The sequence below is a fragment of the Maniola jurtina genome, chromosome 1, assembly GCF_905333055.1.
Source record: "Maniola jurtina chromosome 1, ilManJurt1.1, whole genome shotgun sequence".
In the NCBI taxonomy this organism is placed as follows: Eukaryota; Metazoa; Arthropoda; class Insecta; order Lepidoptera; family Nymphalidae; genus Maniola; species Maniola jurtina.
Genome location: NC_060029.1, coordinates 5,239,051 through 5,265,958, shown reverse-complemented (window position 1 = coordinate 5,265,958; position 26,908 = coordinate 5,239,051). Strand labels below are relative to the sequence as shown.

Genomic DNA, 26,908 nt, shown 5'->3' with positions numbered 1-26,908 from the left:
GTTTAAAAAATCGGCTTCTACGACGAATTTTTAATTAAAGTCTAGATATATGAAAAAAATATCATAATAGTGCTTCCGTTGAGCTCATTTTAGTAAAATTATGAATTGAAATGGTAAATTGCAAATTCTGCACCAAGTTGCTAAGCCAGCAGCTTCTGTTAAGCAGCAGGTCTTCACTCATAAACGGGCTATCAAAAACCCTTTGGTTTTCGAATCTAATAAATACTGGATCAGTGGAAGCTAATTTTGTGTGCATATTGACACCAACTTTACAATTTTTTGTTGTGTCGCAGTTAAAAATATATTTAGAAAATAGAAATAAGTAGGTGTAGTAATGGGATTGCTATTTCAATCAGACGGTACCCCATACGTGATGTTGGGCGATAATAAGATAAAATTAGAAAAGTTGCCCATAAAAGAAGAGTTTTACGTCAACAAGGCAAAATCTGAACTAAGAGAGACTCAGGAGAATATAGAAAATGGTCTGAGAGATTTGAGAGTACTACTTAAACGTAAGTGTGAGAATGTTGGTGAAATATGCACGTTATCTTCGTAAATTATTCATTTAATATCTACTAGGTATCATTATCTTTTTTTTGATAGGTATTTTGATAACCTTAACAATTTTGCGATTGATTATACGGGCAGCAAATTAGTTACCTAAGTAAAATATATTTATAAAAATATGTTATGTACTAAAGCGTTGTACCGTACCTACTTATTTGGTAAAAAGAAGTATTTGGAAATATAGGCGGGCTTTCCTATTCCTTGGATACATGTGATAGATATACATACCTACTTAGATGTAGGCCAGTGCTATAACATCCTCTTGTAGTGTGTGGCTTGGGCCAACAACACTCGTTCAGGATATCTCAACTGTTTGCAAGGTTTCAGATTAGCAGGAGTTCAGAATATTTGAGGCTTTGCTCTATTAACAAAACATGTCATTGTTACAGGGGAAGTGAATCTCGCTGTACCTATAGATGATGATGAATTTTTAATCAAATTTCTTAGACCGACTAAGTTTTATGCAGAGAGTGCGTTAAAAAAGGTAAGTGCCAACTTATAGGTATAAATTATATCTAAAGGTCATTGCTAAGGGTATAAACATTAGGTATATATTAGTAGTAAAAGAAAACTGTCGTCTGAGGCTATGGATGTTTAAAGCTATGAAAATCAATCGTACATCCATGTATTTAACACTATTCATGTCATGATGTTAATGTAGATAGTGTTTGCTGCAGCTTTTTACCTCTTGATAATAGATATTTCCAGTCGAATGCAGATACATTATCATACAAAAATTGGCAACGCTGTGCGAGCAAAGTCTTCGTTGATTTATTACGCTAGTTAAGAACTTTAAGGTCTAGTCAGACCGGACTAGGTAGGTAATAAAAACCTACTAAGTAGGTACGTGCGTAAGTTTGTAATAGTATTTTTTTTTTTAAATAACGACCTTCAATTTTTCCATTACTTGTGCTATGAAACCTTGCTTCTTCAAATTTCATGATTCTGGGTCAAAAAGAATTTTGATTTATATGCGAATGTCAAAATATGCAACAATGGCCGTATATTTAGGTGCGTTAATTTAAAATCAATCATTCATGATAAGCTTGATTTTTCGCTGCTCCGAGAGGCCGTAGTCTATTAAATTTTGTCATTTGTTTGATATTAATTTCAACTTGACACCCCTGCTTAGTCCTGTAACAAGTGTAAATTAAAAATTTATAACACCCCCGACAAATGAACACAGTGGTTACAGTAACTAGATAAAAGCTGATAACTTTCAAACGGCTGAACCGATTTTCTTGGATTATAGCTAAGAACACTCTCGCCGATCAAGCCACCTTTCAAACAAAAAAAAAAAAACTAAATTAAAATTGGTTCATTAGTTTAGGAGCTACGATGCCACAGACACACAGATAGGTACACGAGTCAAACTTATAACACCCCTCTTTTTGGGTAGGTTAAAAATGAGTCTGACAGCGAAGTGATTCTAGGACGGATCCTACGGAACTTGTTTTCTGTGCAAAAAATAAATCTATCTATTTATTTGATTACCTTTTGCTATATTTTTAGATACAGGCGTATTACAAGTATAGACTGACTCACCAGGACTATTGTCGAGATCTTTATCCAAGTGCAGTTCGCCTAGCATTCGACCACTCCATCGTCTCTATCCTATCGCCGAGGGATCAACATGGGCGACGCATTATGTTCGTTGAGTCTGGAGGTAAAAATAAAAAATTGAAGCATAATGTAACATAGTGCCTATTTATAAAAGTCGATCTCGCCCTTGCAATCTATGAGATGGATCCTTTGTATGGATCTATGGATTTTTGGTCATCACTTACTAGATCATCATACTTCATCATTTTTTATGGTTCCGTTCCCGAAGGGTGTCAACGGGAACCTATTTACTAAGACTCCGCTCTCCGTCCATCCGTCCGTCCGTCCGTGTCTGTCTGTCAGTGGACTGTATTTCGTGAACCATAACGGTAGAGACCTGAAATTTTCACAGAATGTATATTTGTATTGTCGCACCAACAACAAATACTAAAAATTTCAAATCTGCCACCATAAAAATTAAAAGTGTTATTCTTGTACACTGGTACGGAACCCTTCCGGTGCCTTCCGACTCGCACTTAAATGATATTTTATTTTTGCATATTCTTGGGAAGGATATAACATCAAAACGCAACCGATTGTTATTGATCAGTCCTTACACAATTCACATATTTGAATGCAACTAAGTAGTCTACCTTCATTCTACAAATATCACTATCACCAGCCAAATGAACATTGCGTTCTTTTGGTAACGATAGCTCGGTTTTCAGGCGCTTAGCTCAAGCAAAATGACACATTGGGCATAAAAGATTTGCCGTTGATCCTGTGAACCCAGCATCGGCAATATCCGAAAGTTTATCGCTCATAATTATTATCTAACACAAAAAGTCGGACTCTTATCTCATAAATGTAAAACTTTGAACTCCTAACTCTATAAGATGTATAAGAACCTAATAAAAAGATTATTAGGTTCTTATAATATAATATATATAATCTATACTAATAAATAAAATTGGAGTGTCTGTCTGTAATTTCGAAATAACTACCGCATATTAAGGTCATATGGTTATTTGAATTGAACGATACTATAACTGAATCACACGTTTTTAAAATTTTTGTCTGTCTGTCTGTCTGTCTGTCTGTCTGTCTGTTTGAAAAGGCTAATCTTGGGAACGGCTGAACCGATTTTGACGGGATTTTCACAGACAAGTAGAGAATTGACCAGGGAGTAACATAGGCTACTTTTTTAACAGACTTTCAAAAAGGAAGTTGTGTTTTTTACCTATGTACACCGAAATCTCCGAGATTTCTGAACCGATTTGCATCATTTCTTTTTTAATCGATAGAGGAACTTTGCGACATTGTTTCATAAAAAATTTGGAGTCCAACTCCTCAATTCTGATGCTGCAGGGGATCTGACCAATCCACGCGGGCGAAGCTGCGGGCATCAGCTAGTATAATATATAATCTTTAGGCAAGCGCTACCTCATCAACAAATAATGTTTTTTCCAGAACGTTGGAATCCTCGTCACGTTTCTTTGTGGGAGGTGTTCCGCGGAGTACAGTTAAGCCTGGAGTTCGTCATGATGGAGCCTCGCACGCAGGTCTGCGGGGTGTCTGTCATCTTGGAACTCAAAGGCTACTCATTCAGCCACATTATGCAACTTACACCCTCATTCGCAAAGATGGCCGCGGATTGGATTCAGGTTGGCTCCACCGCCTAAGTATACTTTTTTTTGACGTGGGAGACTCTTACGATACCCGATCTCTTTGGGGAGAGATCAATTTTTGTAGATTTTATACATTACAAAATATATTTTTATACAGGACAGCGTCCCGTTCCGTCTCAAGGCGGTACATATCGTCAATCAACCATACATATTCAACATAATGTACGCTATATTCAAGCCGTTCCTTCGTGACAAGTTGAGGTCTCGCATCTTCTTCCACGGCAGCGATCGGAAGTCCCTATTGAAGCATATAGACGGAGACGCGTTGATGCAGAGGCTAGGAGGGTCCTTGCCCGATGATGGGATTTCGGGCGAGGTGATGTGGAAAATGATGCACCACTATGAGGAAGACTTTAGGCGTAAGTTGGTTTTTAAGGCACGTCTTGTATTTTACCTGTTTAGCTTTCCGTGTGTAAGTGATAATGGGTGTGATTGATCCTACGACTTTTCAGATTTCAGGCCACCCAATAAGCATTGAATGATTGAAACCAAATCGTGTGTATCTATACTCAGGGAAGATAACGGAGATAATTTTGTTAAAATGTTTACCTATCTATCACGGAAGCATAGCTTGTGTATATAGAATGCTTTATTATGTATCATACACTATATAATCTAATTTATTTTTCAGAAGCTGCTTCATACGGATACGTCATAAATAACAATCAGTAACAATGATATGCTGGTGATGCAGGAATTTAAATGTAACGGCCTAAGTTAATAAGAAGTTAGCAATATAATAGATTTGATGTTATTTCAGGTGATACTAGTTATTTTATGGTGAGAGATAATATGGCGCTACTTTTTGAAAAACGTGTTTTTTATTCAAAGAATGAAATTGTATGTAAAAAATAAACAAAAATAAAGAATTAAAATGGAAATGAGTTTTTGGCTTTTAAATTTGATATTTCAATAATGCTAGGCTTCGTCAAAAACGGTTCAGTTACGGTAATAAATCAATAGTTTTGAAGGATTTCCTTAATATTGTTCGTAATCATTGACTTATATGAAAGAACTTTAAAATAAACTGGTTCAAGGCAGTAACATTTGATTCATATTAAATTTTTTTCTTTGTTCTAAAGGCTAGTAACAACAAAGAAACAATCGCATGGAGATTATAATATTATTATTATTGAGTACACGTACAGCACCTTACTTGCCTAATAAGATCATCGAACAGCTACCATTTAGGGAGGTAGATGGGATGAAAATATCTACTGCTTAGCAAATGTATGCATGCATGCAAAGTAGAGAATAGAGTTTGCCATAATTCTTATAGGTACTAGAGACCAATTAAATAAGTTTATTAATGCTCTCAAAGTAATGCAAAGTTTTCACACAATGTTTTACAACATACATGTTGGGTTATTTAAGAGTGTGGTAAGTAGGTTAAAGAAATATTATGTACCTGTTTGAGGCCCGAGGATATATTATATCACAAATAAAAAATAGTCGCAAAAAATCCATTTCAATGCTAACAAATTTTCTTTTAACGTTCTGATCTTGTAAGCAAACATCAACTAATTTGATTTCAACCAGCGCTTATCCAGGTTCTTCTCTTACCTCCTCCCAGATCCTTGAAATAGGAAATTTAAACTTACCGGTACCCGGTACCCATTGGAGTCTACCTATTAGCTAAACATATATAATTTCGTTGTGTAATTATGTTTAAAATGGTAGTTTTCTCCATAAGTGTAACAGGTGAGCGGTCATGCTATGGCAGTGGTACAATCTCCGTTATGCGGTAAGCGCCGTCTTGACCACAGTTTACCAACAGTCGTGCGCCCGCTTCTTAAAGCTTCGATCGCGCACAAAAATCGTTGTGACTTCGAACACAAACTGTTACTTCTACAAGTCTACATGGAAAAATTCTTAGAAAGCATTTAATAACTTACATAACTGCATAATAGTGGTTCCGTTGAACCCATTTGAATATTATGGAGTGACGAAATGGTAAATCGTGAAATCTGTGCCAAGTTGCTTAACCAGCAAAAGTCTGAGTGAAGGGTTTCCGATAATACTGGTCCAGTGGAAGCTGATTTAGTGTGCGTGTATGACACCAACTTTATTGTAATATTCTTTTCGCTAAGTGCAAGTGCTATTAAAATATATAATATAGTTAGAAATACAAATATGGGGTTGCTATTTGAATCAGACGGTACCCCATACGTGATGTTGGCGGACAATCAGATAAAATTAGAAAAGATGCCCATAACAGAAGAGTTTTATGTCAACAAGGCAAGATCTGAACTAAGAGAGACTCAGGAAAATATAGAAAACGGTCTGAGAGACTTGAGAGTACTACTGAAACGTAAGTGTTGGAATGTTGAAAAGGATGTGACGTGACGTTATTTAAATATAATAGGTACTAGGAATCATTAAATCTGATAGTTGTGTGTGATAACTGTGATCCTTTTAGTTATACATACTTAAAACACCACAGCAAAAGAAATGTTAATTGAAATAACCTAAACTTTAAAGCGTTGTATTGTACCTACGCAGGCCAGGGTTGGCACTGCTTTTATTTAAAAATACAGTTTTAAACATACATATTTTCTTTCAAAACAACAGTTTTTCCCAACCCTGATTGTACGTACCTACCTAATTAGTAAAAGAAATATTTCATATACCTTAACTACCTTAGTATAAATATTTTAGAAATATAATTAAGTAGGCATTGTTTATTTATATTTCTACATAATGTCACAATCATGTTTTAGTAAAATAAGTATAAAATAAATATAAAATGCAAATGAGAAACACATAAATATTTAAAAGCGGCAAATTACTGCCTATTTATTAAAATGATTTTGGACCTGTTTTACTATACAACTTTATTTATATTCCGGATACGGATCAGGCATTGGCTGTATCGGCGTCGATATACCTATTACCTACCTAGGTTTTTTAACTCGCGGGAACTCTTTGATTTTCTAGGACAAAAATAAGCCTATAATAAGGATATTAAGCTATCTCCATTTGTCAGCTCAGTTGTTCAGACATTCTGGCATGAATGAAGAAGTAACATACATCCAAACTTTCACATTTACGAGTATAATGTTACTATAATATGGAGATAGTGGACGTTGTTGACATTGTCATTATAGAGCAAGATCCCACTGCCGCCAGACCTTCCATAATTTCTGAGAAATAAAATGTCTGGGATAGAATAGTGCTAGTGTGTACCTACTTTTAATGTACGCATATTTGCTAGATAGTACCTCGGGCCAATTTAAAGATATCAGTTGCTAGAGGCACGTAAAAACATAACTCACTTTTCTTAATGTCTGAATGCAGATTTTTATGTATATTTCCTGAGTATCATAATTAGTAAGTCATTAAAAGTACACACTAGCACTGCTCTATTCCACACATTTTGTTCCTCAGAAAATAATGAATGACTTAAAATTCAAAATTCAAAAACCCCCGACACAAAAACCTCTAATAAAATCTTCAAACGGTTGAACAGATTTTCTTGAATTATAGCTAAGAACACTCTCGATCAAGCCACCTTTCAAACAAAAAAACTAAATCAAAATCGGTTCATTTGTTTAGGCGCTACGGTGATACTCACGTCAAACTTATAACACCCCTCTTTTTGGGTCGGGGGTTAATAAGCAAAGTCTGGCGACAGTGAGATCTTGGACCATTATTGAAATACGAGTTTCGCGTCCTCGATTCATATTTTTATTTATTGGATTCAGAGTGGATAAGTGCACTAGCACTCTAGAATCGTAATTAATCATCTATGTTCCAGATCATATACCTAATAAATAGAGTTGAATTACTCTTCCAATTGAGGCTAATCAAGTGATATGTCTACCTACTTATTTGAGACATCAACCGTTGATTAAAAGACATGTCCGCTCACGGAATTTTATTTACGAATAATTGTTAGGCAATAACAAAAAATTACTGATAAACACATCGTGCAATACTGTAGGTACCTAGCTATATTTTGCAGAGTTTTTATAGGTCCATAGCCCATAAATAATTTCTACCTAAACACGTTAGTTCACAAATTCACACAAACACACCCACATATACACAAAATGACTTCGAGTAGGTATTCTACCGAATCCATAGGTATTACTAATTAGTACTTAATGCGACAGTATGTCTATCTATGTATTACTTTTTCACGGCTCATCAATTGAACAGATTTTGATGGAAGGTAAAGAGGTAGGTAGCTGATATCGCGAGGACGAACATAGGCTAACTATTTATCTTGGAAAATCAAAGAGATTCCACGGAATTTTTAAGAGTATAAATCCACGTAGATTAAATCGCAGGTTTCATCTAGTATTGTTATAGGAATCTTCAAGAAATTTTTGTTACGAGCAGTAACACGAGGCTATTAAAAATTACATGAGTTCAAAAGGTTTACTTTACAATGTTTTTTAACCCCCGACCCAAAAAGAGGGGTGTTATAAGTTTGACGTGTGTATCTGTGTGTCTGTGTATCTGTGTATCTGTCTGTGGCATCGTAGCGCCTAAACGAATGAACCGATTTTAATTTAGTTTTTTTTGTTTGAAAGATGGCTTGATCGAGAGTGTTCTTAGCTATAATCCAAAAAAATAGGTTCAGCCGTTTAAAAGTTATCAGCTATTTTATAGTTTTCTTGTAGAAAAGAAGGTTAGATAACCCTTAGGTTCATAATATTCAAGTGTCAATTGACAAATGTCAGGCTGTCAAGATGGACGTTGCCTAGATATACATAATTATTTATTTGAAAATGATTTGTCGGGGGTGTTGAAATTTTTTAATTTACACTTGTAAAAATTAATCATCACGCCGCTGTCAGTTTAGTTCAATCAGAAGTGATGGCGATCGTGATATTGTAGCCTGTGTAGGTTTGCCTTACCAATTAACCGGTGGAAGGGCACCTTTATTTTATTTCTGGGGGGGGAACAAAAAATTCCTATGACTTCTGCATGCTGCTGCTGGCAAGGCGTGTCAGATTTGCACGGAATAAATACTCCTCCGTGAGCCCCAGGTCTCTCAAGATTATCTAGTTCTCCTACTCTGTCCTCTCCTTTTACTTTTCCCTATCTTCTGTTCTCATCGTTATAGCTCTAAGTATTCTCAAGCAGACATCAGACGGAATTGAATTGTCATTTAACCGCAATCGAGCCGCCGCGCCGCGCTGGTAAAAAAGAATATGATATAGATACGTAAAATAATAAGTATGAGCTGGCTTCTTGAGATAAATTATATTTTTTATCTAAGTAAGAATTGTTTGTGTTGTGCAGTTGACGTCTATCGGTTGATGAGTCTATCGCAGCAGAGTTTGATATTTTTAATATTATTACAAACACAATGTAAAATCAAACTTTTATTCATGTTTTTATTGGTGTAATTAAGGACAATCAACATCAAAAAATATTTCAAATTTTTATGAATTGTTACAGGGGAAGCGAATCTCGTTGTACCAATAGAAGATGATGAATTTTTACTCAAGTTTCTTAGACCGACTAAGTATTATGCAGAAAGCGCATTTAAAAAGGTAAGTGCCCGAGTTACTGGGTTATAGGGTCAGATAGTGGTGAGAGAAAACGGATCCGCTGAGGCAATGGACATTCAAACCGATGAAAGGACTTTATTTAGGTGCTGATTCCTATATCCATATTCGTGTTAATTAAAATGTCGTAATATTAATGTATATTTATGCTGTAGCTTTTTGTTCTCTTGATAGATAATAAACATCCATATCCATCCTCCATACTAATATTATAAATGCGAAAGTGTGTCTGTCTGTCTGTCTGTCTATCTGTCTGTCTGCTACCTTGTCACGGCTCAACAGTTTAACCGATTCTGACGAAAGGTAGGTACCTACAAGGTTAGCTTATATCCCGGGGACGGACATAAGCTACTTTTTATCCGGGAAAATCAAACAGTTCCCACGGGATCTTTAAAAACCTAAATCCACGCGGACGAAGTCGCGGGCATCCTCTAGTTCCCAATAAATTTTTGCTGTCGATTCCAGCGATAAAGCTGTTTAGTTTTAGAAAGAACCTGTTAATGTTTGTATATTATAGTTTCAAACACAGGATAAAGTAAATATACATACACACATGGCAACGCTGTGCGAGATAAATCTTGTTGTGAACTTTATAGAACTAGTCGGACCGGTCTACGTGAAAATCGGTCATTTTCCTGAATTACCAACTATGAACCAGAAACATGGCTTATGATAATTTGTATCTACTTTTAGCCGAAGCGTTAGTGTTTTTCTATCTACTTAGGAAGGAAATTAAAATCCGACGGACCATTCTTATTTTATTAGTAGGTAGATAATAGGTAGGCTAACGATGAAAAGATTTTGCCAATTTTTACTGGCGGTAAAATACTTACTCGTATAAAATACTTACTCACCAATATTTTACTCTTAGTAATAGAAGAAATTCTGAGAAGTGCCCTAATTTAACTTCTATTATTTTCCTTCTTAATTTATCATTTCTTAACTATCATTTTTTAGCATTTGGCAGACTTGTCTCATTCTTATAGAAATCAGAAATCTGAATCGCTCATGGACTTTAGGCGGATTATATTTTATTATTTATGTTAGATCAGAGATATATAGATCTATCTACAAGGGATTTTTCTCATCGATATGTACTTTGTTCTTGGTGGTGGTTTTAAATGAGGTACGAAAACATTTGGTTCGAAATAAAATTAATTGAGAGAATTTTTCTATAAGTTATCCTAGAGACTCTTGCAATAAATATATCTAAGCAAAAAGGCTGCCTTTGCTTAGATTATTTTTAGTTTCTTTGTGTTTTCTTGTTTTATGTGCAATATACGCTTTCTACTTAAATCCCTTTATCTATCTTTTGCTATATTTTCAGATACAGGCGTACTACAAGTTTAGACTGATACACAAGGACTATTGTCGAGATCTCTATCCAAGTGCTGTTCGCCTAGCGTTCGACCATTCCATCGTCTCCATCTTATCGCCGAGGGATCAACATGGGCGACGCATTATGTTCGTTGAGTCTGGAGGTAAATATTAAAAAAAAAACGATATAATATACATATAAAACGTCGATCCTGTCGATGCAATAAGATGGCTTTGATAAAAGTCGGACCGTGACCGCGACTGTGAATTAGCTCATAAACATCAATGAATGTAGAAATTTGAACTCCGAACTCTAAGGCCTCATTCGCACGAGACCTTTTTTAACGTCCGTTAAAAAGCGTTTCAAATAGAACAAATGCCTTCCCAAGTATCTGTTCACACGTCAACGCTTTTTTAACGCGCACTTTGTATGTTCAGCGCAACGCCGGGTTTTAACGCCGGCTTAACTATGGATGAACCCATTACTCAATGTTCTCTAAATGGATGGACGCGATGCCTTGAGAGCTACAAACTAAAAATGTCGTTACAAAGAACGAAACTTCAAATTGAAATTGGGTCTGCTCACTTAAACTCATGAAAGCGTGTCTTGACTCTCGATTCACCATGATTATTACGAGTGTTTACTTATATAGTTTAGAAGTACGAAGATTATTTGCTTCGTGTAAATTTTTTAATGCTTGATAGTAAAATTTGAATGCAGTAGGTAAGGGTATCTTGTGAAACGAGTAACTATGATGACATTTCTAACTTCAAAATGATGCGTTTGGTAGTGGAAGCAGTGATGTCGCAAAAATTACTCCATCCTACATCCATAGTGACTGCGCAAGATACACGGACTTAGGCTTATGATGCTCATCGCGGTCATTATCTAACTACCATATTTTAGAATTCTGTAGTCGAAGTAGGTATCTGTCGAAACACGGCCCTTATTTTTTATTAACCCTCGACCTAAAAAGAGGGGTGTTATAAGTTTGACGTGTGTATCTGTGTATCTGTCTGTGCCATCGTAGCTCCTAACTAATGAACCGATTTTCATTTAGTTTTTTTTTTGTTTGAAAGGTGGCTTGATCGAGAGTGTTCTTAAGAAAATCGGTTCAGCCGTTTGAAAGTTATCAGCTCTTTTCTAGTTACTGTAACCTTCACTTGTCGGGGGTGCTATAAATTTTTAATTTACACTTGTCTTTCATAGTAAAAGATTATTGATTAAACTCATAAATGTCTTCGTCATCACATTATCAACCGATCGATCCACTGGATCTGGATTTTGCATCATGCAAGTCGTAAAGGTAAGTAGTAAAAAATAACAATTATTATTATTATATTGATCCGTCTTTGTAAAGTCCATAAAATAATCTATACTTACTTATATTCTGGCACCAGTTGTCTTCCAATCTCGTTACATACCTACAAAATCCATTTACTATTTTTTGATAAATAAGTAATTAACCCAAAAACAATGTCGCAATGGTGCTAAAAATAGCGTATGCAAAAAATGAGTTTAGGTACATTAAAACGGCTTACCCAAGATATAATTTTTTATTACCTTTACGGCTTAAGTACGCGTAAGATGCATGATGCAAAACTCACCGATAGAAATTATTATGTAATCACAATACCGTATATAATATTATGACCAATAACTAGAAAAGTGAATGAGACTGTACATATTTTTATAGAACTTGCACAAAATAACAGGTTTCGTTACAAAATAAGGAGGAAGGGAAAATTTTAGGGTTGATAAACATATAAAGCGCGAGTCGAAAAAAAAATTGGCTTCCCACGTCGGGTAACCTCGTTAAAAAGGTATTTCAAAATCTTATATGGGGGTCTAAGCAGTTTCTTAAATTAGGAAATAATACATAATCAGTTTTTAGAATCTATACCTAACATATTTACTTGCGTGTTCTACTTCTGGCATGCAGTTGACCAGTTATTTTTTTATTTAAATGTTTATGGAATACTTTTTATCTAAAATCACAGATAAGTACCAAGTACCTACTTTTTGTCCTACTGGGAAAAATAATTCCGGTATCCTTATTGGATAGGTGAAGCAAGTATTCAGTACGAAGTAGTTCAGGTGAGATCAGAGTCAAGTCACCTTGTCAACGAGTACGTAATCTTTTTTCCAGAACGTTGGAATCCTCGTCACGTTCCATTGCGGGAGGTGTTCCGTGGAGTACAGTTAGGCCTGGAGTCCGCCATGGTGGAGCCTCGCACGCAGGTCTGCGGAGTGTCCGTCATCTTGGAACTGAAAGGCCTCTCCTTCAGCCAAGTTATGTATTTTACGCCCTCATTCGCAAAGATGGTCGTGGACTGGATTCAGGTTGGTTTTATGATGTATTCGCATATTTTTTTAAGTAAGTAGATTTCTTTTTAAGTAGATCTACAAGAAACAAGCCCAAAAGATCTATACACATATGGATCTTTTGGACTTGTTCTTAAAGTTATATAATAATGGGATACAAGTAGGTAGATAATAATTATCAAACTTTTTTAGAATTTTTTTAAAAATAATTATTAGATTTTTTATAGGTATATATAAATGAGCAGGCGGGTCAGCTGGTATTAAGTGGTTACGAGTGCTCATGAATATTTGTAACGCCAGAGGAACAGCCTAGCGTTATAGGCTTTTTAGGAATTAAGTAGCTATTAATGTGATTGCGAAATATTCATATTTTCTAAGAAGTCTTTCTCTTCTTGAGAAAATATGTTATTCGTTTAATTTTGTATGAATTTGTCTTTTTACACTTGCATTTTTTTTTCAGGACTGCATTCCAATCCGTCTCAAGGGGGTACATATCGTCAATCAACCATACATATTCAACATGCTGTTCGCTATATTCAAGCCGTTCCTTAGTGACAAGTTGAGGTCCCGCATTTTCTTCCACGGCAGCGATAGAAAGTCCCTATTGAAGCATATAGACGGAGACGCGTTGATGCAGAGGATAGGAGGGTCCTTGCCCGATGATGGGATATCGGGCGAGGTGATGTGGAAAATGATGCATCACTATGAGGAAAGCTTTAGGCGTAAGTATCACATCTTATTTCTAGCACATCGTATTTCTAGCGTAGTTTTGGTAGGAATAGGTACGATTATGCTAAGTGTGACTTATTGTACCTACTTGATTTGATCCTATCAACTCGATAATTTTTGATTTGTAATAAAAAATATTTGAGTGTGACTTGAAGCTACGACTTTTTAGGCCAGGCCTAGGAGCTAAAATGATTTACTCCTAGTCGTATGCATCATCTGAGTCATTTCTTTGCGACTTTGCAACAAAATTCAAAATTCAAATTCAACACGCACGAATCGCGATATTTGCGGAAGCACGGTCATTTTTTTTACGTAATAGAATGATTTATTATACATCATCATCATTCATTATCAACAAATAAATGTCCACTGCTGGACAGAGGTCTCTTATATTAAGGACTTCCTTCCATACGCCACGATCTTGCGCCACATGGATCCAGCGGCTCTCTAATGTATGACTCGTTTGATGTCATCTGTCCACTTAGTGGGGAGTCTTCCATCGCTGTGCTTTCCGGTGCGAGGTCACTATTCTATAGCACCTTAGAACCCTAACGTCTACCGGTTTTTGCGAACTATGTGCCCTGCCTACGTTTTTGGGACCCGTTGAGCTATGTCGGTAACTCTGGGTTTCTTCTGGTTCTGAATTTATTGTAGATATAGTTTACCTAATAATATTAGCTAATTTTTGTCCTTTTTTCAGGGGCTGCTTCATACGGATACATCACAAATAATAATAAGTAATACGATTATAAAGGTAGTAATTTAAATCTAATGGTATTAGTATTAGTTAGTAATAAATGATAATAATTATAGACTTCATGGTAAGTACTCAGATATATACGATACTTACTCATAGTTACTATTTTATGGTGAGGGATAATATGGCGTTTCTTTTTGAAAAATACAATAAAGTTAAGTATCGGTATATTGTTTATTTAATACAAATTTTGAAAACTATAATAATTAAGTCAAAGGTATTCTTGCAGTTTATAAAAAAAACTCAACTAAGTTTTAATAAAATGGCTGTATTTTATGTGTATCTGTGATAGTAAATGATAACAAGAGCCGTATAAAATAAGACCAGGGTTTTCTAAAATAAAATGATGTTAATAATTATACTGTCCATTAATAATTAATTACAGAATGCAGATAATATAACTTAGAATAAACCAAACAAAAATAAATGATATGGAAATAAGTTTTGCCTTTCAATATTTTTTACTTTTGCGATTACAGATATGGAATGCTATAGTTTTTCTGTCATTACGTTTAAGTATAGTACCTATACAAATATAAGATGTCTATTTTTTAAGATTACCTATAGAGCGAATAATTACTTAGTTTTAAAACAATTATTACTTAAAAGTTTCAAAGACATTATTTCCTAGACATTACAAAAAACTTGAGTATAGATTTACGATGTTAAGGCAATTGACCTAATACCTAATCTACTTTTTCCATCGAATACATCGATGACTTTTCTTACATAATAAACATTACATAATAAACATTCTCCTAGACTAAAACATTTAAACCCTGTCTTATGGACTTACGTAATTATTATTTTTAAAACCGGTTTATTATTACATATAAAAAATAGATAAGTATGTTATTTTAGTGAAAAAATATTGCTATCCCATCAACATGCACGACATCAAACAAAACTATTTTAATAATTATACTTACCTAATTTAAAATTAAAATCTAAATTAACTCGATAAATCATTTACAAAACAATGTGCAAGTAGGAAATATATCACAGCCCTTGCCTATTAATAGTGATAAAAATTAATTGCAGCATTAGGATTAAGAGAATAATAGGTATAATAACTATAAACAAGAGTAGGTAGGTACCCTCATTCTTTCCTTTACTTTATTCCCTATTTATTTTAAACTGAAGGAGAAGTGAGTTTAACTTTTATTGCAAATATTATATTTTAGTCTACTAATGCTTGTGCCCTCCGAAATCTGAACCTCCTCTGTGTGCTGATTTACCTACTTCTCATATTTGAATCACAATAATAAAATGGGTTAACCTAACCTGCCCTAAGTAGATATTTTATTAATAATAACTAATAATTAAAATCTTTATTGCGTTACAGTCCTATTATAGAAAAGTTAAAAACGTAAGCTACCGGATCTTAATGTAATTGGCCGAAAATTCAAATTTTTGGTGATCATAGTATAATATCTTAAATATTCACTTTTTTGCCCGTAAAACTTATTTCATCATTAGACTACAATCGCAATTAAGTAAATGTTACAAAAATAGAGGATAAATAAAATTATTTCATCAAAGTACATCCAATAATTAATTTTTACCGATCTCTTCAGGGCAAATTCAATAAAGAGTTCTTAAAGTAATATATCACATTTCCATAGTTTAAATACAATAAGATAGCTCGGATCCTAGTAGGTGCCCAGAACACAAAATATGTCATCGGTAATAAAGGGCCCAATCTCATTAATTGGCCCTCAAATCGGAACAGGAACTTAGAAGCATAGAACTGGCACCTATGATTTATGAAGTACGCTACTATCTTCGATATTATATTCTTTTACTTGTAAATTGTACTGGTCCCTAATAATCTAATAACTTAGCTAAAACTCATTCTTCATTTCTTCCGATAGCCAAAGGAGTTGATGGCTGAAACAAAAATAAATCAACAATTAGATACACGAATATCTTCATTCATTTTTGCACGGTAAATTATTATCTTCATTTTTGCACGGTGAATATGGAATAAATTTAACTTAAATGCATTGAACTACTATGTACTAACGCTTAAATGCAAGTTTAGTTCACGCAGTACCATAAAGAATACTTTTATAGCGGGTAAATTGAACTTTAAATGAAAGTAAGTAACTTACCAGCAAATTCCTTGTCGCAGATCAATAGCAGTTCCAACCACTGCGGGCCGCTGACATTGGGAATGCTTAGCGTGCCTCCGTAGCAGTCCGGTAGGAACTTGGGGCTGATATGTTTGTACAGAAGCTCTCGGTCGTTGCCCATGAACACGATGCGAGAGCGCAGCTTCTCTTTGAGCAAAGGCTTAAACAGTTGGAAGACCATGTTGAAGACGAACGGCTGGTTGATTATGTAGAAACCTTTTATTCTTAGCGGGATACTTTCCTGGAATGGTTATAAATACCTTATTATACGTTCGATGTTTGATTGTAAAAAAAGAAACAATAATTTAAGTATGAACTCGATAGCTCAACGGTTGAGGAGCGGACTGAATTCCGAAAGGGCGGCGGTTCAAACCCCACCCGTTGCACTATTGTGTTACCCACTCCTGGCATAAGCTTTTAAGGCTAATATTCTTTTAAAGAAAAAAAAGAAAGAAAGAACTGTCAAAATTAACTTTATGTAAAAATTAATATTTTGAAAAAAAAAAAATCGTTCAAAAGAACATTTCATAGACATGCATTTGCCTTCCTGAATTTCCATTAACTTCCCTCGTCGTTGGGCCAAATAAGTAAGTGCTTGCACGGTCGATAATAATGTATTTCTGAGACACGATTAAAGATTGATAAGTATTTTTAACAGCTAAATAAACCGTGTCTTCTAATTAATAAAGTGGTATAGTTGTCCGGACGTATAGGTACCATAAATCACCTACACACTATTTTAAAAGCTACCCAAGAGCTTTTTACAGCCCCGGCAATTAGTCACGGTAGTTGAGCAAGTTTTTTTTAACGTATATAAGTAATAACTAATCATATACGTGTGTTATAAATTGCATTATGAGTAGTTGTGTTGAACCATCATTGAACCTTGGGAAGATGTCCTCTTGCTTGACACAAGCTGCCATATTATGTCATAGGGACGAGCATATCCAAGGGGACGAGTGAGACGGGGGTTATTTTCTTTGGGACGAGTCTAATAGGCATCGCGAAAAGGGGGTACCGGTATCAATGTGTTCGTAAAAGATTTCGAAGCCTCCCAGTATTCGCTGAGGGTGACCACCGTAGTTTTAGTAGGTAAAAATCCTACATAACCCGATGTCTTTCCCAGGACATCGAATATTTTAAGAAGGGGGGACACCCCCGTTACGGGAAAAAACGAAAATGGATAAATACCTGCAGCCAGTCTACAATTCTTTTAGCGAACTGTGGCGTGAACTGCCACACTTGCTGCATGGAGAGGCCGTCCATGTCGAATATGACGACGGCGCCGCAGATCTGCGTCTCGGGCTCCAGCATCGCCGCTTCCAGGAAGAGCACGCAGCCTTTGAACACCTCATCCAGCGAGCAATTGTTGTGATTCCACTTTTCTGTAACCAAATAGCATTAATTAGGTACAGATATTTCAAGTTGCTTACCATACTCCTATAGTTCCCATAAAAATACTAGATGATGTCCACGATATTATACGCGTGGATTTAAAAATCCCGTCAGAACTGTTCGATTTGCGGAGATAAAAAGTAGCCTATATAACTGCATCCATGTGGATTGATGTTTTTTAAAAATCACGTGAGCCCTCTTTTGATGCATTGATGATTCGAACTTAAAGTACTTGTTAAAGTTTAATTGAATAAAAATCTTTTGAATTTTGAAAACTTATTACAGCTATATACCAAGTATAACTAACTCTATGAGAAATTACATAAATATTATACTTTGATTAAGTACTCGTGCTAAAGATGTAAAATTAGAATGCATACGTAATCAAGCGAAAAAATCTTAAGTCTATGTACGTAATAGTTAGATGTGCCTAACCTACCATCTAATTTGTTTTTAATTGAGAGAACATTCTCAAGATCTTAATTTAAATGAAAATAATAATTCTGAATTGGTTATTAATTGTATTCACGAATACATTCGATTGAATCCTTATTGAAACATTCTATTTTAGCTAATAGGTATATGGATGTTAGAGTTGATAATAATATGTACCTAACCTTGTGTGTGATGTGTTGTAAAACTATTTTTATGGGCAGATTGAGAGAAGCAGATGCCGACTTATCGTTAATTTAGCAGTTTGAAAAATGCATGCATTTTATATATGAAGTGTAGTGGGTAGTGATGTGTAAGTGGGTACCCTTAGAAATTAGATATCGGTCAAAACTTACTTCCTAATTCTAGAACGAGTACTCTCCGGCCCAACTGGTCACGGTTGGGCAGAACGCGTAGAACATTCTGTTTGAAGACGTTCTGCTCTTTGCTAGGCGTCAGACCGTCGTAATGCTTGTGGTGTTTCACTTTGAATGCGTAGTATCTTTTAATCTGGAAACAATAATGGAACAAAAATTTTAAATTGCGGTGATAGCCAAGTGGTGGAGACGTCGGCCTAGGTCGGCGGTTCGACCCCGGACACGCACCTCTAACATTTCGCAGCTATGATCGTTTAAGCAATTAAGTCTCACTTGCTAGAAAGGTTAAGAAAAACATCGAAAAAACCTGTATGCCTGAGAGTTCTCCATAATGTTCTCAAAGGTATGTGAAGTCTGCCAATCTACACTGGGATAGCTGCAGCGTGCCAGACTACGACCTAAAGTTTAGGCCCGGTTTCATTGTCAGGAGACACGTACTCAGTAGTTGGCCGGTGATGGGTTGATCAAGATTAAATAGCCAGATATAAATGTATAGGTAATTAGGTACCTACATTTGATATTGCGAAATTAACTGAATTAATATACAATATGGTCTGTTGTTAAGCGATTAAACCGGTCTGATAAAATTGGTGGAATAATATTGAATTCATAGAATGGTCCTAGTACCTCCTACCTACCTACATTTTTTGTTCATATAGATTATAGTATAAAAAAATACTACTTATGTTTCGTTAAATATAACGCAAAGTGTTTTTGTTGGACTTATTTTTTAGGTCTGACTTTTCGCAATTACACACAATGGAATTTAAGTGCATTGTCATGTTTTAACTGCATGACCTCAAAATGTAGAGGTTCTCTTTTTTTTTTCATAAATATTTGAGATGATTTCTTATTTTCTTATTATTTTTTAAGGTTCTGTAGTAAGTATTTTAAAATGTAAAGATATTTAGACACAGTCAAGCTTTGTGCGCACACAATACACGCATCATTTTGCGTAATTTGGGGTTAGCACGTAATTAATTATTTATAGGTAAGTATACAAAACTACCAAGTTTTCTTACCAAATCGTAGGCACTTTGCGGGTAGAATTTGCATGGACGTAGAAACCTTATAAGCCAGGCATCTCTTTCTAATGGCACGACTAAATCTTTGTCCGCTGGAACAAAAAACATCCGTGTAGTTCAATTTAAATAATATAATATTAGGCAAGTACATTTTTATTTTGATTTATAATTGCGCAGGTAAGTACGTGAAGAGAACTAATAATATTTATTTGCTCAAATCACCAAATATGAATTCAAGATTTTTAAAAGCATGTAAATAATATATCAATGAGGTAAGACTTGACGCTGTTTGGACAACATAGAATTCATTTTCGACGCGCAAGAACCTTAATATTATATTATTATATGTATATACTACATACGTAATATGTAAAAAAGTCGATTTTGCAATATTTGTAATTATTTGGGTTCTTTCTTCTAACGCGAACCGTGTCAGATCTAGCGAGTTACTTGTACTTTGCTCTCTAAATACACTCGCAACAAATCTGACTGTTTGGTATCAACGCACAGCCTAAACTACTGGACGACTGAAATTAGGCGTGCAGATAGTTATTATGATTTAGACACCCCTAAGGAGCTAAAATAGGAGTTTGAAAGTGTAGCCCACGCGGAAAGTAGACGAAATTGCGGGCATAATCTAGTTCAAAATAAAGTAGGTAAATACCTTCTAGCAAGGTTCTCAGTTCCTCTACAGCGGGTTTGACAATTTCTGGCGTCTCTCGCAACTCTCGCCTGGCAATCTCCCGAACAGATTCCCTGGGCTCCTCGAGCTCGAACTGCAACAGGAAGTCGCCGAGCTGCACGCTGGGGAGCGTGGTCACGTCTGACAGCATGTGTTGTGATACTGAAACAAAACAAATGGAGTTTTTAAAAAAAACGGTGTCCAAAAAATACGCATACGCACTAAATTGAGAACTTTCTCCTTATCGGAAGTAGGTTAAAAAATTACCCTGAATCATCTCCCCCTGATGGTAGGTAGGTATTATTGGCGTCACTCAGAAAAGCAGGTATTATTTAAATATTTTTATTGAATTATTGGAATGTCCTCTCCAAAACCAACACAAAAAAACAAGTTCAATGTGTAAGGTTATCCGAGAGTTTTAATCTAAACAAACTAATGCCAAAATAAGTAATTTAATTAGAGCGTGATTGCTATCACAACATCTAATTATTCAGTTCACAATCCAAATACCGAAAATATGCGATATCGCTCCGAATCTCAGAAGGAGACTGAACTAAAACCTTCAAAACACCCGTATTTATGCAAGTTCAATCTTGTTGGCCTCCTAGTAACAGATTGTATGACATCGAATGAGCCAAATATCGATTTTATCAAACTACCTTCATCAGCTAAATTAATAATTTTATATTATTTTTGACAACTCAAATCAACTTTTTAAAAATAACCTTACAGTTTGTATACTTTAGCTTATTGGTATGTACCAATAAGTTATAGTAATAATATAAATGCGAAAGTTTGTATGTATGGATGAAATGTTTGTTGCTCTTTCATACGCAAAAACTTCTGGACGGATTTTGAAATAGAGATAGATATTTATACCCTGGATTAGCACATAGGCTACTTTTTATACCGAAAAATCAATGAGTTCCCACGGGACTTTTAAAAACCTATATCCACGAGTACAAAGTCACGGACATCAGCTGGTAAATTAAATAAACATGTATTCGAGAATTTGCTCAGAGGTGACAGTACCTACTCGTAATGCCATAAGCCTCATCAAGAAACGGAACAGTTTTTGAGTAAACGTCCTTTCTTTTTCTAAACTTACTAAAAAAACATCGATGGATTATGTATGCATCATGATCATAGATTTAAAATAGTAGGTATTATTTGGATTTCTGTGATCATGATCATGATACGATTTGTTTACATAATTATCTATAACATTTGCTTTACAGAGATATTATTTATTAGATTTCCTTTAATTTAATGCTTGGTTTGTTTGTGCAAGGCCATTGATACGAGTATCAAAGTGGATTTTTATTATACACAGACCACACAGACCTAGGTACTAATTAGGTAGGTATCTACCTAGTCTATATTTCTCGTATAAGTAGTAGGAACCTACCGATATCTCAGTTTAATCTATACATATAATAAAATTGTAGAAAAGTGGTGTCTGTACAATGGAAATATATAAGTAGCAGGGGTTGTTATTATATCGATGCTGAACCCGAAATTGTAATTAATTTTTTTTTTGTCTGTTTGTCTGTTTGTCTGTTTGTCTGTGTGTTTGTGCACGCTAATCTCAGAAACGGCTTATTCGATTTAGATACGGTTTTCACTAATATATTGTAGTAAGCTTCACTTAGGATTTAGTGTTTATTTCATGTCAATCGGTTCATAAATAAAAAAGTTATGTCAATTTAAAGAATCACGGCGCCTCGCGCCTGAGCGTCCGTGGCTATATAAAGCGCGAAAAGTCACTATTCCACGCGAACGAAGTCGCGGGCACAGCTAGTATTATATAAGTATCTTTTATTAGTCGTATTATAAAGAGAAAAAGATTTGTTTGTTTGTTTCAAGCACGTTTTAAGTAGGTAATCGATAAACTTTGAAACTATTGAACGGATTTTAATAATTCCAATCATAATATTCACAATTCACAAATACTATAAGGATTTATAGTAGAAATCCAGGAAAAAACCAGAAACTTTCCTAAAATACGGTTGATTAAATCAGCAGGGTTGGGTCCAAGTTGCCGGTAGTCAAGGCTCCGAATACCTATTGCTATAATGAAGTAAACAAAAATGATAGTATGAACCAATTTAATTTTGCCTCAATCGTCATAATATTGAAGGTACCTATGTAATAAAAATCCATTATGACATCAATGGCATAAATAAACCAAACATTAGTTTATGTTGTAAAGGAAATGGCGGAAATGGCCTATTTGTTTTCGTTTTAAAATATTTCACCGCGTTTATTTAGCAGGTACCTACACAGCACATACCACGGAACCATAAGTTAGCTATAGACTTCGTCTGCGATGGCGTTTGCTGGCGCGCGTGCTGTGCTTGTTTGGAGTGTTTTTTTTGTTAAGAGTGGCTGGTTTTTGTGTTAGTTGGTGTTTTTTGGTGGTGGAACTGACTGGGAAGCGCTCTAAAGGGGCGCCGCGCGTATGTCGGCGGGCGCCGGCGCAGACGGAGTCCATACTTGTATAAATTCAATAACTTGAAAATATCACAATTACTTGACATTGGCTAATCAGAGTAAAGCCAGATTTAAAGAAAAAAAAAAAAAAAAAAAAGTTAGCTATACCTACTTTAGAATATTAGGTTACATTGGTTACATGGTTCAATGGACCGCTGACTGGTGCAATAAAAGTATACTTATATCGAAAACAAGATAGGTATAGACAAAAAAACTCTTATTATTATTAAATACGCTGGCGCTTTCATGCAATAGCTTACTTCGCAATTTATAAAACTGTAGTAGGTACTTAGGTAGATAGGTAGTCTGTTAATAATGTTTATATATGCACTACCCAAAAAGCACGGCTCTTATCCATACTCATTATATTTATATGTGTATAATAGTTATAAATGTAAAAGTCTGTCTGAGTAACTGTCTGTCTGCTTGCTTTTCACGGCCCATCCATTTAACAGATTTTGAGATTTGGTACAAAAATAGATTACATTTCAGGGACGGGATTTGTTTACGTTCACTTTCGGTCCGACTCCGGCTTCATGTACAGGGAGCCTTATCCTACAAGTCTAGGAGCAATTTACTTAACCTAATGATCAGTGATTATACTTGCATAAAATATGTAAGTATATAAAATTCTCAAGTTAATTTGCTTCCTTGATTGACTGGATTATTCAGCGCGGAAGTGCAAGCAGCATTCTTGTTACCTTTCCACGTAGTTATGGTAGCTACGGCACTATGTTTAACGATTTAACTCTTATCAAGCTGGTTATAAGAGTAAATGTAAGGTAGGTATGACTACCTTATCAATATGATTCACTAGCTGATGCCCGCGACTTCGTTTGCGTGGATTTAGGTTTTTTTTAAATCCCGTGGGAACTCGTTGATTTGTTTTGTTGATAAAAAGTAGTATATGTGTTAATCCAGGGTGTAATCTATCTCCATTCCAAAATTCAAGCCAAATTCGTCCAGTTTTTACGTGAAAGAGTAACAAACATACACACATACACATAAAATAAGTATGTGATGTGTGAAAATAGTGTGAAGTGTGATATGATAGTGTGAAGTGTGATATGATAGTGTGAAGTGTGATACAGTAAGTATGAAATCTAATGTGTTTAACTCAACGGCATTCAATTATGTTATTCAGGTAAATCGAATCAGTTTCAAAACAATTTACGATTGATAGTACCTACCTACCTATTGTTCCTTTTCCACCTTGATCTTAAAGGTGTTAGATGTACCTGATTAAAGGGTAAGGTGAAAAAATAATGTGATTTTGTAAATACGCGACGACGCAGTCCGTCTTAGTACCTGGTCGTACTTACCATAGATTAAAAACAATTTGAATCTATAAGTTACTTTATCAGTTAATAAAACAAACATTATTTTCTCATCAACTGATGATGTTGGTGGGTAGTAAATAGTACATAACTAACAGGTAAAAAATATTGATGGCATTGACGTCGTAGGAATTGAGATAGTTACCGGTTTATATTTGACCTAGGGTTGTCGACATTTTTTCGGCAGATTGTAGTATTTTTAGAAAACGCTAAATACACAGTAAGTTCCAAAGAATAGAGTAGGTTTATTCCTATCCCTAATTCTAATACTCAAAAGTACTACGTTTTCGCACTTTACTCTCACTTTACTTATCTTTTTTTTAATAACTAGAATTGATAGAACTCTTTTTCTTTAAATACCTATCTATTTAACTGTCTCAGTCACTAAATGAAACCTCGTGTATTAATTTTATTGTTGGATTTTGCATAATCAACAAATCATACCATGTATATAAGTACCTAGCCTTAGCTTTGGGGATTGCAACATTTTGTTCCTGTATCTTTGAGACCAATTTTGACAAGAAAGTGACGTTCCTTCTTTTAGAACGTAAGGAATTTATTGGTTAAAAAAATTGATTCATCCAACTCAAATATTATAATGTTTTTGCTTAAGTATTATATATTTCTCCATCAGTAGGTATTATAGTACTCGGAACCGAAAAGAGTACAACGAAGCACGTTACTACTATACTATGTATATTATGCTGTACGGTTGACAACCCTAATTTGATCACACACATTTAAGGTATTCTTATATAGGTTTTGATTTACATATTTTGATCTTTTAGCATACAGGAAAAATGTACACGGAATTTGGCATTGTCCAATGTTAGAAGTTTTTCGACGATAACAAATTCGGCGTGATTCAGTGTTTTAAAAAATATGCCTAAAACATATTCTGACGACCTTTAACTGATGATAACTGAAACAGCTGGCTTAGTTTATAACTATTAAGTTTTTTAATCAATTTACTTATTTTATTTCAACAAAAAGTGAGTATATATGCCTATGTTATTAAATATATTGCATATATTTTTGAAATGTTCATGATACCCTATTAATACTACTAGATAGCACTAAATAAAACCACTAAAGCGAGCATTAATTAAACATATATATCTATATATTAACTGGTATATTATATTAGTGAATTATCCTGTCGCAATCTACCTATTTCGTGAGTCACAGCAAATTACTGTTAGCTCATCCTACCTACTTCGACCTGCCCATTCATACCATGACTTGGCAATTCCTCAAAATTGATCAGATGGAAGTTCCAATTTACAGTAAGTACCATCACCTTCAACAATATCATTTTCCCTCATTTGAACCTGCCAAGTGTTCTGGAACCCTACCGATACAAAATAATAAAAATAAAATCTACTAAATACCAGTTCAATAACACTCCAATATAAAGCCTTTTTAGGAATTTAAAATAACATGAAGTAATTAAGTAGCTACCTAGTGACGTAGCGCGTAGCACAAGAAACTACTGGAGTTTATTGACCTGCAATAAGGATGGATCGTAGGTAGTTGTAGTAAGTAATTATTATGTTTATGGGAGCGATACACAAAGCAAAGATTACCAATATAGAAGTGTAAATTAAAAATTTATAACACCCCCGACAAGTGAAGGTTACAGTAACTAGAAAATAGCTGATAACTTTCAAACGGCGGAACCGATTTTCTTGGATTATAGCTAAGAACACTCTCGATCAAGCCACCTTTTAAACAAAAAAAAACTAAATTAAAATCGGTTCATTGGTTGAGGCGCTACGATGCCACAGACAGATACACACGTCAAACTTATAATACCCCTCTTTTTGATTCGGGGGTTAAAAATGAAAACAATCAACCTCTGTAACAAAATAAACGTTTTCAAAAAAACAACTCGTAGTCATAGTTCTAATTAGTGTGTAATGTTGACTCAACTAATTCATTATTTAAATGAGTTTCTAAACCATATTCATCTAATTCTTAACAGTAGGTAGGCACCTACTGTAGATAAAACATATGAAACATCTAAACATCATAATATCTTATCATGTTACGACTTACGCCGTCAGAACTTTGATATTTTATAAAAGCTGAAAGTTTCCCAACACAGAGAAGACCGATCAGCAACTATGAAGTTTGGATCATGGTAGGTTTGGGAGATAACAGGTAACAAAGGTAACCTGTAAGAAAATTTTAAACGCAGCCGATGTGTGAAAAAGCAAATTAGTTTCTTAGCTTAGCTTTACGAGTAGCTTCGTCCGCTTAGCTACTATGCACCTATCGGTGGAAAGGCAGCCTAAAAGTGGTTTGATTAAAAATAGTGAATCTAGAAAAATAATAATAGAACAAGAAAGTTGAATCTAAGTTCCTTAACCTTAATATTATTCATGTTGTATCGACGCGACATCGGACCTCAAAAGATTTTTTGTAGGTACATACATATTTTATAGTCAAACGCGTCACGATCCGGACTGTAGAGTAGATGCAGCTTCCCACTCTATTTACCTTTTATGTGCTACGGAAATGTTCTGATTCACGTTGTTATGAGCAAAAATCATCATTTCCGGCTCAAAAATCTACCTTGGAA

The 26,908-nt window shown here is 34.9% G+C and overlaps 2 protein-coding genes across 4 annotated transcripts in view; one reads left to right on the top strand and one right to left on the bottom strand.

The window, feature by feature from the left end:
• The first annotated feature begins 28 nt into the window (after nt 1-28).
• LOC123869186 (alpha-tocopherol transfer protein-like) lies at nt 29-15,303 on the top strand. Of its 2 annotated transcripts, none has more exons than XM_045911981.1 (10): nt 29-512; nt 957-1,051; nt 2,080-2,233; nt 3,580-3,671; nt 3,895-4,156; nt 9,210-9,304; nt 10,647-10,800; nt 12,787-12,980; nt 13,423-13,684; nt 14,392-15,303. In XM_045911981.1, exons 1-10 carry the CDS (start codon nt 335-337, stop codon nt 14,430-14,432), a joined length of 1,527 nt encoding a protein of 508 aa, XP_045767937.1. In that variant the 5' UTR covers nt 29-334; the 3' UTR covers nt 14,433-15,303. The 2 variants fall into 2 exon arrangements, with proteins under 2 accessions (XP_045767937.1, XP_045767926.1); XM_045911970.1 differs by having other exon boundaries at nt 3,580-3,773.
• LOC123869190 (clavesin-1) overlaps nt 14,914-26,908 on the bottom strand; it is a 31,809-nt gene continuing 19,814 nt past the window's right edge. For both annotated transcript variants that reach the window (XM_045911994.1, XM_045912003.1), the window contains exons 2-7: nt 20,477-20,656; nt 19,810-19,904; nt 18,767-18,920; nt 17,775-17,968; nt 16,563-16,824; nt 14,914-16,338 (exon numbers count right to left, since the gene is read on the bottom strand). In XM_045911994.1, the coding sequence (XP_045767950.1) occupies nt 16,307-16,338; nt 16,563-16,824; nt 17,775-17,968; nt 18,767-18,920; nt 19,810-19,904; nt 20,477-20,656 (917 nt within the window). In that variant the 3' untranslated portion in view covers nt 14,914-16,306. The remainder of the gene's footprint in view (nt 16,339-16,562; nt 16,825-17,774; nt 17,969-18,766; nt 18,921-19,809; nt 19,905-20,476; nt 20,657-26,908) is intronic.

Bases quoted from the DNA above. Each gene is read 5' to 3' on its own strand.
- LOC123869186 (XM_045911970.1), top strand. From the start codon at position 335: ATGGGATTGCTATTTCAATCAGACGGTACCCCATACGTGATGTTGGGC. The intron at 3,774-3,894 runs GTTGGCTCCACC...ATTTTTATACAG, and splicing joins TGGCCGCGGATTGGATTCAG to GACAGCGTCCCGTTCCGTCT. The intron at 13,685-14,391 runs GTAAGTATCACA...TCCTTTTTTCAG, and splicing joins CTATGAGGAAAGCTTTAGGC to GGGCTGCTTCATACGGATAC.